The sequence below is a fragment of the Equus caballus genome, chromosome 6 (assembly GCF_041296265.1).
Source record: "Equus caballus isolate H_3958 breed thoroughbred chromosome 6, TB-T2T, whole genome shotgun sequence".
Taxonomy (NCBI): domain Eukaryota; kingdom Metazoa; phylum Chordata; class Mammalia; order Perissodactyla; family Equidae; genus Equus; species Equus caballus.
This window is the reverse complement of record NC_091689.1, coordinates 40,544,512-40,560,163: the sequence shown is the minus strand read 5'-3', so window position 1 is coordinate 40,560,163 and position 15,652 is coordinate 40,544,512. Positions and strand designations below refer to the sequence as shown.

The window sequence follows — 15,652 nt, the reverse complement described above, 5'->3', positions numbered from 1 at the left end:
GCTCACTTCTTTTCCTTTTTATTTGTTTATTTATTTTTGAGGAAGAGTAGCCCTGAGCTAACATCCCCTGCCAATCTTCCTTTTTGCTGAGGAAGATTGGCCCTGAGCTAACATCTGTGCCCATCTTCCTCTATTTTATATGTGGGATGCTGCCACAGCATGGCTTGACGAGTGGTATGTAAGTCTGTGCCCAGGATCCAAACTGGTGAACCCCAGGCCACAGAAGCGGACCACAAACTTAACCACTATGCCACTGGGCCGGCCTCTCTTCCTTTTTATTGTGATAAAATACACATAAAATTTCCCATTTTAAGCATTTTTAAGTGCACACTTCAGCTGCAGTATGTACATGCACATCATTGTGCAACCATCACCACCACCCATCCCAGAGGTTGACCCTGCCCAGACGCCAGCACCCATCACAGGCTAACTCCCCCGGGCCCTAGCAGCCCCTGTTCTACCTGCTGTCTCTGAATGTGACTATTCCAGGTGCTTCAGATAAGTAGAATCACAATATTTGACCTTTTGCGACTGACTTATTTCCCTGAGTATAATGTCCTCAAGCTTCCTCCATGTTGCAGCAGGTGTCAGAATTTCCTTCCTATTTGAGGCTGGATCATATTCCATTGTGTGTATAGGCCATATTTCTACCTACTCATCCGTCAGTGGACGTGTGGGTTTTGGCTACCGTGAACGATGTTGCAATGAACATGGGTGTACAAGTACATGTTCGAGACCCTGCTTTCAGTTCTGGGTATATCCGCAGAAGTGGGATTGCCGGGTCCTGTGGTAACTCTGTTTTCAGCCCTTTGCAGACCTGCCGGGTCTCCACAGCCGCCACACCATCTCGCCCTGCCGCAAGCTTGCAGGGCCCGGCCCACGCAGGTGCAGGGCGCTCCACTCGCTCTTTCTCAATTGCCATAGCTGCCACTAACCCCACATCAACAGCCAAATTTTTCTTCCCTCCTCTCTCGCCACCCACTCCTGATGCTCCTGGTTGGAGTGATAATCAGTCTTTCTCCCGCTGATCCGTGTTTGAAACCTGCCACTTGCCCCTGACATGTTTCATCAGCTGCCCAGCCCTGTCGATTCTGCACAGAAATCACTCGCCCCTCTTCCCGCCTGCATGCAGCTTCTCATTTTGTCTCTTGCCTTGATTATTGTAATCCCCTTGGCCTGTCCAAACCACCTGATGCTGCCATGAATTTGAACTGTGCCCTCTAACCCCATTCCACATCCTGCATCACCTTTCCATTGTTCACCAGAAAAAGGGAGGACAAAAGCATTTAGCAAACACCTTTTACGTGCCAGGCACTGTACTCAGTGTTCTGCATCTAAGTATGAGTCTCATTTTGTAGATGAGGAAGCAGGCACCGAGAAGTTAAGTAACCTGTTTAAAGTCACACAGCTAGTAAGTGGTAAACTGGAATTCAAACCAGTTCGAAAGCAGTCTTACTCCAAAGCCCATTCTTAGCCACACTGCTCTCCTGCCTCAGGAGATCCTCATAGCAATCCTAGGAAGTGGCTATCTCAATCCCCTTTTGATGAAGAAAAGCACTAAGTTAAGTAAGTTGCTTCGAGAGAGAGAGTTATTAGCCTGGCAGCTGGGATTGGAGCCTGGGTCTCTGACCCCAAAGTCTGTGCCCTGCAGGCTCCTCATCTCCCCAGTGCCTGGCGGGGCAGCGAGGTCCCCTCCCATCCGACCCGCATGGCTACAGCTTTCCTCCACCCCACTGCCTTAGCCCCTTGCCCCAGACTAGACGATGTGCCACTAAAGAGAAGCTGGTGTCGCTGTCACCTCTCTGCCTTTGCTCTTCAAGCCCCAAGTCAATCCCTAATTCCTCCCTGAAAAGCGGGAAGGAAGCCGCCCCGAGCCTGCGCCGAGTCCACAACTCAGCCGTGACGCTCGAGCGCGCGGAACCGTGCCGGCCCGGAGCGCGCCGTGTGGACCCCGCACGCCCACTCGCCGGAGCGGTCAGTGGCCGGAGTGGGAGAGCGCGCGGGCCGGAGCAGGGCCGCCCCGCGCTGCTGTCCCTGCGTGTCCCCGCCCCGCCCCCAGGCCTCCGGTGGCCGCGAGCGAAGCCTTCCTGGCGCGGGCTGTCGTCCCAGTCGGACCAGCGACCGAGGGCGGCCGGGCGACCGGCGGCGCGGCGGCCCCTTCGGGTTTCCTCCAGGCCCACCCGAGGGAAGGTGCCGGAGCCGGTGGGGCTGGGGCCGCGGCGGGGGCTGCGGCGGCGCGCAGACGGGGAGCCACAGACGGGCCGGGCCTGGCGCGGGCCTCTGGCGGGGAGCTGGCCCGATTCCTGGCGTCCTTCCTGACAGCAGGCGAGTGTGTGTCCGTCTGCGTCGAGCTTGGAGCTGCTCAGAAAAGACCCTCTTCGCGCACGTGGACAGCCGGGAAGAGGCGGGAGCGGTCGTGGGCAGACGGGCCCCCGGGGCAGCCGGCGCCGCCAGCTCACTCGAAGGATTGGCCCTCGTCCCTGAGCCTCTCACAAGGTGAAGCGTGAAGCGAGGAGGGCCGCGGAAGAGCAGAGCCGCCTGTCTCGCGGGGTCTCCCTCGGGCGTCACTCCGACATCCGCACGCGCCTCTGCCCTGGGCCCGTCTGTCTCCTCCGGTAACTTAGCATCGCGCCGAGGGCGCAGGCCAGGAGACAAACGGTCGTGACACAACGTGGGAAGTGCTCTAAGTGGGAATTAAACGGGGTCACAGAAGAGGGCCCCGCTCCAGGATTGGCGGGCCTTCAGGGCTCCTGGGAGGAAGCGGAAACCCACGGAACAACTGTGCTTCATCAGGTGGAGATGGGGAGGAGCGTCCTGGTCAACAGGGACAGTGTGTGCCCACCTCAGACAAGGGGCCTGGGCGCCTCCTGGAAGGGCAGGTCCAGGCGGCCGCAGGGGCGGGGGACGCAGCCCAGGGGGCAAGAGGGCCCATGAGGATGGAGTGGGGAAGCGGTCCTAGGAGGTGGGGTAAGTTAGCAAAGCCCTTTAGGAGGGAAGTGCCTACATGGCAGGCTGGAAATGGGGCCCAGCCCACCCTTCCCCTCACTTGGCCTGTTATAGGGAGTAGATTTGAGGGGAGGGAGGCTGAGGGCCGTGGGCCGAGTCAGGCTGTGGGGCTCCAGGCAGTAGGTGACACCTGTGTGATCTGGCCGTGGCTCTTGGGCCCTGGAGACAGTGTTTTCTTCCATGATGAAGGACCTGTTTTCCCTCAGTCCAATATAGACCTATAATTTTGTAAAATGTAATAAAAATGAATTACTAGAAAAATAGAATTTTTAAAAAAGATAAAATATAAGCCCACATTTTTATTAATGGATTCCAAAACATGAAATTCGTCAAGTTGCCATGAAAATTTCTGAGGCTTCACTCACAATTTCTGTGCGTGTCACAGACCACCCTGAGCCACACGCCTGAGCGGCACTGACTGAGGAGGAAGAGCTGATGGTGCGTGAGGACGGGTCATCTGTGGGAGGGTGGGTGGCCGTGTGCAGATTTATCCTGGGTGACTGAACGGCTGCAGGTGCTGTTCTCAGAGCTAGGGAGCCAGGAGGTCTGGAGGGGCGTTGTGAGCGGGAAGAGGAGAGTCCAGCACATTGTGTTGGACTGGACCAGCAGGGTGAGAGTGGCTGGGAGCAGTGAAGATGGTGGTGTGGACACAGACAGGGCAGAGCGCCTGAGCTGGGGCTGCTTGGGAGTCATGAGTGAGCAGACAGTGAGCAAGCCCAGGAGGAGGTGGGCTTGCTCAGGATGCCTGTGCAGAGGGCAAGGAGTCAAGAACTCAGGCAGGATTCTGCAGGCACCGGTGAGCGAGAAACATATGTCACAGGAGGCTGAGGAGCCACTGGGGAGAACCCAAGGGGTCACAGAAGTCCAGGGAATAGAGTGTTTTCCTGTGGGGTGATGACAAGCCACCACTTGATCTGAGGAGCTCAGAAACCCTGGCCTGCTAGGGCCTGCAGCTCCCCCCACCCGGGGATTGTTTCTCTAAAGAGATGTGTCCGAATGGCCTTGGTCAAAATAGGATCCTCAGAAACAATGCAGCAAGAATTACTTTACAGTTTTCTGTGCTTTCTGAATTTTCTAATGTTTTTCTATTAAGTATTTTAAGAACTAGAACGAATGTTCATTATTAACAAAAAAAAAGGAATTGATCATTGCCTAAGCATCTGTTAGCCAGCTATCTCCCTGGGAAGCAGATGGAACGGGTCACAGGTTAGTTTTGATGTGAGGGGTGGGTCCCTGGGGGTGGGGGAGGCCTGAGCAGCCCTTGGATGCCGCCCTCAGTGTGAGGAGACTGAGGGTAGAGGCCCGGCCTCTGACGCAAGGACTTCCCCCATCCACCAGAACCTGTCAGCAGCTGACTGCCCAGGACCACCCTGAGCCAGCTCCTGGTTTGCAGAATAGAGTTGACAGTCACGAGGGCAAGGGGCAAGCAGACCCATTGTGTACAAAAACACGCACACAAACACAGGGCAGAAATGCTTCTCGAAACTGGGCAGCCGAGGGTGGAAAGATGTGCCCCGGCCGTGCCCCAGCAGAATGAGGTGTCTGCGATTGCGTTGAGCTGGGTGTCCCTTCCCGCTGACTTGTCCCTGGAGGGGACACTTCCTGAAACGCAGGCAGCTTCTGTCTCATTGTCCCTCCCTCCCTGCAGGCAGCTCCTCTCCGTGCAGGCCTTCCTCCTCAGGTTGCAGGCCTCCAGCAGTTCCACGTCTCCATCTTCTGCAGCCCCCGCCCCTGTACTCTGCGCCCTCCCCACCGCCCTAGTCCTTGCCTCTCCACTCCATCCTTTACCACATGGTCTCCTGACTAGTCTCTGACCCCAGAGTTCCTTTTCTCAACCCGTTCTTCCAGAACTACTGTCCCCCTACCACACGCAGTTTGGGAGGTTGCCCTTTAAAAGCATTCAGTGTTTCCTTACTGCCTATAGGATCAAATCTGTCAAAGTTTACTTAATTCTGGGGTACACGCTTATCCGGTGATCTCCAGGTTCCCCACACCTGGCCTCAGCCACCTCTGCAGCTGCCTTCCCAGCGCGCCCTGCGGGCCGGCCAGGGCCCCATCTTCACGCCCGCAGTGCTCGCACCCAGGCTGCCTCCTCCCTCTTCTCCTTGTAAACTTTCTCTTGTTCATTCAGGCCACTTCTAGCCCTTTCTCCAAGCCAGTCCATAATGACCTGGCACGAACCCTACAGCACTCACTGTCTAAGCAGCCCTATTGCTATTAAATGGAATTTGAGAGTTTTAAAAGATATCCATTAGTTAAGGACTCTTTTGTTACCAAGTTACAAAAACTAACTAACTTGCTTAAGACTATCCTTTGCCAGAAGCATAGTGGAATATGCCCTCGGTACCCAAGGTCAGGAATGAAGTGGGTCGCTGTGTGACCAGGGTTTCTATTCATCTCTTGCTACAAGTTGTCTCTCAGTTTCCCAAACACTGTGACAGTTCACACGACTGCTGATAGGCCCCATGTTTTATATGTCCCAGAAAAAACTCATTGAAAGAGCTACATAGTCTCTTTGCTGGAAGGATTCCCCTTGCCCGGGGTCTTGCGAGGCCTGTGTTGGGAGAAGAGTGCGGAGGGTGCCCAGTGGGAGGGGCGCTGTGTCACTTTAGAAGTCTATTCCTGTCACTGCCAGAACCAGTAGCATTTAAACTCTGAGAAGGCAGGGACCTTGTTTTTGTTCTCAGCTGTATCCCTCCTGCCTAGAACTGTGACAGGCACACAGTGGGCACACATCACATACTTGTAGACTGACTAACACTGGGGCCTGTGGATTGCCTTAGGGATGGAGCAATTATGGGCCCTGTTGACAAGTTTGGGATTTTTGTGGTGTTGTGACTCCTTTAAAGCCTTGGCTGGCTGGCTGTCAGTTTCCTCTTTGCTGACTCTGTTTACTAGTGCACTTTCCAGTGCCAGAAACTTGTCAAATCATGGTCTCTGGTACTAAGTAAAGGCACTCTGTGGCTGCAGACGCTACCATGTCTGTCCAGTGGAGGTGTAGGGAGTGGACCTGGGATTGGGGTGTCCCTAATTTCTCTGGCTTCGGCGGCCCGGGGTTTGTGGGTTTGGATCCCGGTGTGGACCTACTCACCACTCATCAGCCATGCTGTGGCAGTGCCCCACATAAAAGAGAGGAAGATGGGCATGGATGTTAGCTCAGCAACAGTCTTCCTCAAGCAAAAAGAGGAGGATTGGCAACAGATACTAGCTCAGGGCCAGTCTTCCTCACACACACACACAAAATCCCTCTTTGGTATCCCCTCAGCTTCCCTCACCTCTGCTCTCCCTTGTCTCTCTAGAATGTCCCAGAATGCCCCAGAAGTCCTCCCCGTGAGCCATAGTTTAGGCCCATTATTCCTTTCTCTCATCCTCCCTTCTAGTCTCAATCCCAGAGTCCAAAGGTCTGGGAAGGGAAAGTAATGAAGCAAGCTGGCCCATGGCGGGCAAGTTGTGACTTGCTGGGAAGGTGGCTCAGGCCAGTCTCCACTGACACCCAGGCTCTGCCCGCACTGCTATGGCGGGGAGAGTCGAGGGCACGGATGCTGCTTCTGCTTCAGCCAGGGACCCCCTGAGGAGCACAGCCTGCGTCCCAGGGCCCCTGCCGTGCCCGGCCTGGTGCAGGATGTTCAGCCTGGATCAGAGGTGAACTCTGCCTGTCAGCCCTCTGGGCCAGGTTTCAGGGAAGGGTTGCTGTGGAGCTACATGTTGCCCGGCTTCTCGTCCAGATTCCTGGAGGACAGCTGAGCACAGCTGAGCCCTGCCCGGGGGAGCAGGCAAGAACCACTGACCCGCAGGATCCCCCCAAAAAGGAAAAAAACATCTACAGTTAAACATAATTTGTAATTATTTGGATAGCATCTTCTCAGATTGCAAAATTTAAGTCACAATTCTGTTTGTTGTCACCAGGTTTCCTGCGTGCTCCTCAAGGTCCAGTGGTGAGAATATCTAGGTTATCTGCTCTGACCACTCCCAGATGACCTCCCTCGCCTGAGAGACAAGGACGTCCTCCTAGGTCCCAGGAGTCTGAGAAAGCTTTATTTTCTATTTTGGTCTTCCAGAACTCCTGTGGGATGAGGGGCCCATGTTACGTGAAGTGTGACTTCACTTTTGGCCAGAATCAGACAGTCTCGATACTCCACCTGGTTCCTCTGCTGACAAGAAGCCCTCCTTCTCAGAAATGTGTGCTCTCCTATTATTAATAATAGCTATCACTTACCAAAGGCATTAACTTATTTCAGTCTCACAAAACCCCTGAGGCCAGTTCTACAGAGGGGAAAACAGGATCAGAGAAGTGAGGTAACTTGCTTAAGTGAACAGCAAAGCCAGGATTCAAATTCAGCTCTGACTGACCTGAAGCCAGGAATAAAATTGCAATGTGTTTGAAAACTTTTCCACACGTGGCTCCAATGGTGGGGGACAAGCCAGAGAGCAGCTGCTGGTGGCAGCTCTGATGGCAACCCTCGGAGCCTCGTTGAGGACTCCCACCCCATGGCAGGGCCCCAGGGGGCAGAGTTGGCCTCTGGGCTGGCTCCTTCCCAGAAGCCCTTGCAGTGCCCTAGCTTTACGAGCATTTCCCTGTGGGGTGAGGGCAAGATGCTTCAGCCCTGGTGAGGGCAGTGACCCCAGAGGAGGTGGCCAGGCCCTCCTGGCCCCTAACCTGTCTCTGGACCTGGATCTTGGAGAGGAAGGCACACCAGAGCAGCTGTGGGGGCTGCTGGGTGGGCAGGAGGCTGAGGAGAGCGGTCTCTGGACACCTGCAGGGTGTCAGTCCTACCCTTTTCCACTCTAGTCCCACTCTCCTGCCCTCCTCTCTCCGTTCGCCCGCCAGGCCTGGCCACGAGCCAGCCTCCCTCCGTGCTGCTGTCTCTTTCTGTGCCGCTTGCTCTCACTCTGTACTTCCCTCCACCCCATGGCCTAGTGTCACAGCAAAACTCATCAATGGAGGCGTGGCAGGGCTTGTGGGGGTGACCTGGGTGTTCCCCATTGACTTGGCCAAGACTCGACTGCAGAACCAGCATGGAAATATACCTACAAAGGGATGTAGGTCCTGGGGCTGGGGTGCGGCAGGCGGGGGGCCGCAGAGGAGGAGCATGGGGCTTCACTCCTTCCAGTTTCTGTAGGGGGTGTGTACATCAGGGGGTGTGTGTTGGAGGTTTGGGGGAGGCAGTCCCCTAGGGTGTGCCCAGCACAGGGTGGGGCAGGGCTGATGGAGCAGCCTCCTATTCACCACTAATTCCTTTTCTGACCTCTGCTTCTAAGATAGATTGCCTGATGAAGACAGCGAGGACGGAGGGCTTCTTGGACATGTACCGAGGCGGGCTTATTAGGCATCCCAGAGGCCTGGCTGGGCACAGGACGGAGGCTGTGGCACAGGAGCCCCAGTCTTTGTGAGTTTATAGGACATTGGGAAATGGCATTCCCTCTGCCCAGGGAATTCCTGGATGGGGCCTGGCCACCAGGTGATCCTGGACCACATGTGCTGTTCCCCAGCCCTCATGTTCTTTGGTGGAGGCAGAAGTGGTTATGGTGAGGTGTGGGGGCACCAGTGAGCACACTGAGGAACCCAGGAGCCCTGGGCTCCGGCCTGGCACCACCACTGCCTCACTGTGTGATGTTAGAAGCAAGTGAGCCCTCAAACTTCTTCCCCTCTCCTTCAGGGCTGTCAGGGCATCTAGGTGCTAACAGCAGAAGGGGGAGAGGCTGGCAGGGACAGAGATTGGAAAGACTTTGGAGCTCCTGGAAGGGAGTTACTGGGTGGCTCTTCCCTGACACAAGCCAGTGCTGTGTCGGTCCCCACAGCGTCCCTGTCCAGGGCAGCACAACTGTGAGTATACCTTGGAAAATGGAGACGGTGCTCTCGTGGAAAAGGAGCTGATGTGCGAGTACCCCTGAGAAATGAAGGAAACACCTGTGACCCACACCGCAGCCCATGGGCCTGGGCTAGTGCAGCAGAGTAACGAGGCCTCCAGCCCTGTCCCCCAAGCCTTATCATGGAGGCTTACTCTGGGAGCTGCTCGTTAACCGGCAGAGGTGGGCAGCACCAGGAAGGACAGTGAGCCCAAAGGAAACACACACATACAGAAGGGCAGCGTGCTGAGAGAAAACGACACAGAATGCATATTTCAGCAAAACAGGCAGAGGAACCCACCTTGACCCTGTTTACTTCCAGAAACTTCCCTGGCTAGAGCTGGGAGTGGGTTGCCAACGTGAGTGGCAGACTCAGGGAATCGTTACTCCTGAGGGGGCATTTCCTCCTCATCTTCGTTTGTCACTCCAGGGGCCGCTGGGAACCTAACCTTGGTCACTCTGGAGAAGGCCATCAAGTTGGCAGCCAACGACTTCTTCCGGCAGCTGCTAATGGAGGATGGGTACGCCAGGTGGGAGGATGAGACACGGAAATCCCGTCACTGTGTCTATGGTTTTTTGTTTTTCGGAAGGTGGTGGCGAGAGGACTGCAAATGTGCCTCAGTTTACCTTTCTGCATGTATATAAATATGTGCACACAAATGGCTGAGGGTTAGTGTGTTTTGGCAGATGGAAAGTGAAGGAATAAAATGAGCTGGTGTAATTTGGACGTTCTAGATAGACAGACACTGACTGACTGACTGACCATATAGAATATATATACACACACACGTATATTCATCAACTAGTGATGAATTTTTTTTCAGGTCTCATTGAGATATAATTGACATACAACACTGTAAGTAAGTTTAAGGTATACAACATAATGACTTGACATACATGTATTATGAAATGAATACAAGTCTAGTTAACATCCATCACCTCATATAGTTACAAAAAATTTTTTTTTTCCTTCTCATGATAACTTTTAAGATCTACTCTCTTAGCAACTTTCAAATTTACCATACAGCAGTGTTAACTGCGGTCATCATGCTGTACATTACATGCCCAGGACTTGTTTATTTTATAACTGGAGGTCTGTATCTTTTGACCACCTTCACCCAATTCCCCCACCCTGGTAACCACAAATCTGATCTTTTTCTGAGTTTGACTTTTTTTTAGATTCCACATGTAAGTGACATCATACAGTGTTTGTCTTTCTCTGACTTATTTCACTTAGCATAGTGTCCTCAGGGTCCATCCATGTTGTCACAAATGGCAGGATCTTCTTTTTTCTGGCTGAGCAGTATTCCACTGTGTGTACCACGTTGTCTCCATCCACCCATCTGTCAATGGAACTTAGGTTGTTTCCATGTCTCGAGTGTTGTCAGTAATGCGGCAGTGAACACGGGGTGCAGATGTCTCTTCAAGATGGTAATTTCCTTTCCTTTGGATAAATACGCAGACATGATATTGCTGGATCACATGGTAGTTCTATTTTTAATTTTTTGAGAAATCTCCAGACTGTTTTCCACAATGAGTGCACCAATTTACATTCCCAGCAACAGTGGACGAGAGTTCTGTTTTCTCCACGTCCTCTCCAACACTTACTTCTCCTGTTTTTAATGACAGCTATTCTAACAGCTGTGAGGTAATAGCTCATTGTTGGTTTTATTTGCATTCCCCTGATGACTAGTGATGCCGAGTGCCTTTTTCATGTACCTGTTGCCCATCTCTACGTCGTCTTTGGAGAAAGAAGATCCTCTGCCCCTTTTTTAATCAGATAGTTTTATTGCTATTGAGTTGTATGAGTTCTTGACACATTTTGGATTTAACCCCTTATCAGATGTGTGATTTGTAAATATTACCTCCCATTCAGTAGGTTGCCTTTTCATTTAGTTGACGGTCCTTTGCTGTGCAGCATTTTAGTTTGATGTAATCCTACTTATTTATTTTTGCTTTAGGTGCCATATTCAGGGAATCATTGCCGAGACCAATGTCAAGGAGCTTTCCCCCTGTTTTCTTCTAGGAGTTTATGGTTTCAGGTCTTACATTTAAGTCTTTAATCCATTTTGAGTTACGTTTTGTGACTGATGTAGGATATGCGTCTAGTTTCATTCTTTTACATGTGAATATCCAATTTTCACAACACCATTTATTGAAGAGACTGTCTTTTCTCCAGTGAGTTTTTATGGCTCCCTTGTCAAATATTAGTTGACTGTATGCTTGGGTTTATTTCTAGGCTCTCAATTCTGTTCCATTGATCTATGTGTCTGTTTTTATGCTGATGAATTTTTAAAAATCAACCCCCAAACACTTGCTGGTTCTCTCTGTACCCCTCTTTGCCCTAGTGATTACTGCTTAAGGGATCAGGGACAATCAAATGCCTGTAATGGGTAGTTCCATGGTACTAGTTTCAACTTTGATGGACTGCTACCTCCCTGGCAGCCTGTTTTTTTTTTTTTAAAGATTTTATTTTTCCTTTTTCTCCCCAAAGACCCCCAGTACATAGTTGCGTATTTTTAGTTGTGGCATGTGGGACGCCACCTCAGCATGGCTTGATGAGCAGTGCCATGTCTGTACCCAGGATCTGAACCGGCGAAACCCTGGGCCGCTGAAGCAGAGTGTGCAAACTTAACCACTCGGCCATGGGGCCAGCCCCCCTGGCAGCCTGTTTTAAATTTAGTCTTATGTCTTTAAGGAGATTCAGCCTGAGGGCCAGGTGATTATTTACTCAGCTGACTGAGTGGCAACCGATGGGGACAAGACTAACTACCACACATGGAAATTCCCAACTACCGAGGGAGGGTAGACAGGCCGGGTGGGATGGCAGGGCTGGGCTGTGTCTGGAGGAGCCTGACTCCTGGTCCCACAGGATGCAGCAGAATGTGAAGATGGAGATGCTAGCCAGATGTGGAGCTGGAAGGTGCCAGGTGCTAATGACCTGTCCCATGGAAGTGCTCAAGATTCAGCTGCAGGATGCTGGGCGTCTGGGGGAGGCCTATCCCAACTTCACACGGGGTTGATAAAGGGCTATGAGCAGAACAGATTTCCCCACATTCTGTGCTCATTTGCTAGACTGCGCGATCCAATCACTTTCCAGGTTAGTGCAAGTCTTTATTTTATGGTTATCATTCTAGATTTCAACTCTAGAACCACTCTAGCTCCAGAACCAATAGCAGAAATGAGAATCCTGATTCAGGAGGGACACAGAATACTCACCCTACTACCTCTATCATATTGCCTTGATATGTAGGCTTGATTTCCTAAAGATTTTAGGAACCGCCCATGGCCTGTAACACTTCTGTCCCCAAGTGCTGATAGGATACAGCTATAAATAGGTTCAGAGGTGGTTTAGAAATAGAACACAGATCAAAAGCAGTTTTAACAGGAGGATAAGGAATGGGGCGGGGGGATTATGACTGCTTCCTTTAAAGAAAGCCAGGCAGGCAATGGCTGTGCTCTTGGGAAGCATCTTATGCAGCAGAGACAACGCGTTAAGTAATACAGAACTTATAAAGATTTCTTTCGAGCCAAAATTAATGTTCTAAAATTAGGACAATCCTCAGAATTCTAGCAGGGTGTCAGCCTTGCCTCGGAGCGGTCCCAGGGATTGGACAGGGAGCCAGACTCGTGCGAGTGTTTTGCCGCATATGCTGGGCCTGCCTTGTGACGGGGAGTCTGTCTCTTGCTTTCCGTCCATCATCAGGGCTCGGCCTCAGCACCTTCCTCCTTCAGGTCCTACACTACTGGCTCAGCAGCCACCCACGAGCGCCCATCTGCCACCCTCACTGTCTGGGAGCTGCTTTGTACCCAGGGCCTGGCTGGTCTCTAAGGGTCTGGGTGCCACTCTCCTCAGGTGAAGAGACACAGGTGAGGAGGTGAGTTCTTCCTGGACTTGGGACACAGAAGGGAGAGGGAACAGAGGGCCAGAGAGATTGCTGCCCCAACCTGTCTCTGTGGTTTCCTAGAATATTCACACCCAGGATAGCAAACTATCTCGGTGCTTCCTACTTTGTCCAGAATTGGGCAGGGCTACATAGAATGGGCACCTGGAAGACTAGTCCTAGGCCCATCTCCAGTGACCAGGCCCACAGGAGTACTGGCTGTTCTGTGGCCAAAAGGCACTTAAGAATCTTCGTCTACCAAAGACCACGGATCGCTTAAAAGCATACACCCCATCATTTTACTTTGCTGCTTGGCCAAAATCCTTCAAGCTGATCAGAAGCATCCCACGACACGGCCTAGTTCTTCTGTCACCTGGGCAGTGGCTAAACGAACTGCACCTTCCTGCCCATCCCACCCCTCAACCCTTCCTTACAGCTCTTCACCAGCCACTTACCCAACTTACTAACTCTGACCGTGGCCTGCCTGCCCTCTTCTAAAGAACAAGTTACTGGTCGCTGAACCTGCACCTGGCTCCTCATCCAGAAGCTGCAGGTGCTGGTAGGGCAGAGTAACGAGCTGGGGGTGGGGGTGAAGGCAAACTGATCTCTCTGATGTTGTCGCCCTACATTATAATGGGTGCCATGGAAGGACTAAGTCGTTGTGGGTTTGTCTCTGACCCATCTGAGGAGCGCTACAGCTAGTGGGCTCACTGTATGACCTTGGGCAGAAGCCCGAGGCATGTGGCTCAGTGTTTCTTATTCCTCCCCTGCAGAGACATTCCCTTCGCCATCATCTACTTCCCACTGTTTGCCAACCTGAACCACCTTGGCTTCGATGAGCTTACTGGGAAGGCTTCCTCTGCTCACTCCTTTGCGCCAGGCTGTGTTGCAGGTTCTGTAGCTGCTGTCACAGTCACGCCTCTGGAGGGTAAGTGCATGGCAGATGTAGGGGCTTCAAGGGTTGATTTGCTTTACGAATTAGCCACCTGTGTAGTCATCCATAGGATAAACAGGAATTGTGCACATTTTTAGAGATGCGTCAGCCCCAACTTGAAAACCCTCTTGGGTCACAACCTGTGGCCACAGGCAGAAACTCACCAAAGGTCCTCACACAGAAAAGTGGGGCCCAGGAGACCTCTGCTTTCTTATCATTGACAAATCTCCTCACCTTCTAAGTGCTGATCTCATTAGCTTTTTGTCCCTCAGCAGAGTTGTGAGCATCAGCTATAAATGACTGCTGCTATTTTAAAGTTTGAGGCGGTGGGAGCCCTCACTTTAGGGCTGCGTCCAGCTGCTCTAACACGCAGATGGACCTTTCTAGAGTGCGAGTGACCTGGAGGGTTGTGCAGTTTCCAATTCCTTCATTTTATGAGACCAAAGAGAGGAGACCTTCCAGTACAGACCACAACGGCAGAACTGGCCTCAGGATTCATCTCACGTATACTGGCTCTAAAAGGAAACCCAACCACTTCATGCTGAGGACACCAAAAGCAAAGTTCACTACTTATATGGATTGTGGCTGGGACAGTTCTCCGTGCTGGTGTCCACCTATGCCAGATCTGGAGAACCATTTTATCACTGTGCTATGCTGAGCTCTGGATTTCTTTGAAATCTGTCCCTTTCCCTCACCTCTCAACAAAACCAGGATGCACTGGGACCTTTTTCCTTCATCCCTACACCATCTTTCTCCCAAAGGGTCTAGCCGGATTGAGCCTATTTTCCATGGCCTGGACCCAACTGCGTAGTAATCAAACTGCAAACACATAATGGGTGAGGCCCGGCTCCACCCACTGGGATCTCACTATTGTGGAAAGTGCTGCTGCTCTCAAAGGAAAGGCGTGCACACGCTGGAGGGGAGGACGCCACCTAGCTGCATTGTACTCCTGCCCATCAGCTCACTGGGCTCTTCTTTCTCCCCAGGAAACTCTGGATTCAGGAGGGACCATCTGCCTTCACGAAAGGAGCAGGCTGCCGGGCCCTTGTCATAGCTCCTCTCTTTGGGACTGCCCATAGTGTCTACTTCATTGGTATCGGGGAGAGTATCTTAAAGTGTTCTGAGTAGACAGAGCTGGAGCTCAAGTCCCCTTACTTGCTGCCATCTCTCCAGCTCATTCTTTCTAGACTAGAGGGGGAAGAGCAAGATGGCCCCCGTGTTGCATTTTGTCCTCTAACCTGCAGAACTACCTCAGTCTCAGAAGAAACCGCCTTATTCTAATAAGCAAGCTGGGTAGAGCCTTGCTCTCCCTTCGTGATACCTGCATTCATTTTCTTTGAGGCCACAGCTTCCAGGGAACTGCAGAAGCCCCTAACCACCTCCTTTTCAACAACAACTGAGCAGCCCAGGCAAAGTCAGGGCAGCCATCCTGTCCCAAATCCTCCTTCTGAAGCACAAGCTCTTGCAGACCAGTGTCCATGGAACACTGTTTGAAATAAAGTCAACTAGTTAAAATCTCGTCTTGTAAGTAGTGGGAGAAGCAGGCAGGCTGCAATGAATAGTGTCTGTCATCTACCTTTCTGTGTCCGTTTCAGAACCAAACTACAGTCATGCGCCACATAACGACGTTTTGGTCAACGACAGACAACATATACGACGGTGGTCCCATAAGACTATTACCACACAGCCTAGGCGTGTAGTAGGCTATCCCATCAAGGTTTGTGTTAAGTACACTCTGTGATGTTTACACAATGAAATCACCTAATGACACATTGCTCAGAACGCATCCCCGTTGTTAAGTGACATGCACGTAACTGGACAGTTCAATGAGCACTGGAGCAGGCCTCTGTCACTTACTCTTCAAACTGCTCCTCATGAGTGGGGAAGAGCAAGAGGAATACTTTACTTTATTTTTAAGTTGGATTTGGTTTTAAGTCTTGGTTCTATCACTTCCTAACTGCACCATCTTGAGGAACTGAGT

At 51.9% G+C, this 15,652-nt stretch overlaps 1 protein-coding gene across 1 annotated transcript; it reads left to right on the top strand.

Moving 5' to 3' along the window:
- Positions 1–1,849: 1,849 nt before the first annotated feature.
- Positions 1,850–15,180, top strand: SLC25A18 (solute carrier family 25 member 18). Its single transcript, XM_023644027.2, has 7 exons — positions 1,850–2,496; positions 8,270–8,393; positions 9,284–9,383; positions 11,726–11,953; positions 12,589–12,731; positions 13,511–13,665; positions 14,658–15,180. Exons 2-7 carry the CDS (start codon positions 8,278–8,280, stop codon positions 14,723–14,725), a joined length of 810 nt encoding a protein of 269 aa, XP_023499795.2. The 5' UTR covers positions 1,850–2,496; positions 8,270–8,277; the 3' UTR covers positions 14,726–15,180.
- The last annotated feature ends 472 nt before the right edge of the window (positions 15,181–15,652 follow it).

Coding starts and splice junctions, on each gene's coding strand:
- SLC25A18 (XM_023644027.2), top strand. CDS start 8,278: ATGAAGACAGCGAGGACGGAGGGCTTCTTGGACATGTACCGAGGCGGG. Junction 8,394..9,283: donor GCACAGGAGCCCCAGTCTTT/GTGAGTTTATAG, acceptor TTGTCACTCCAG/GGGCCGCTGGGAACCTAACC. Junction 12,732..13,510: donor GAAGAGACACAGGTGAGGAG/GTGAGTTCTTCC, acceptor CCTCCCCTGCAG/AGACATTCCCTTCGCCATCA.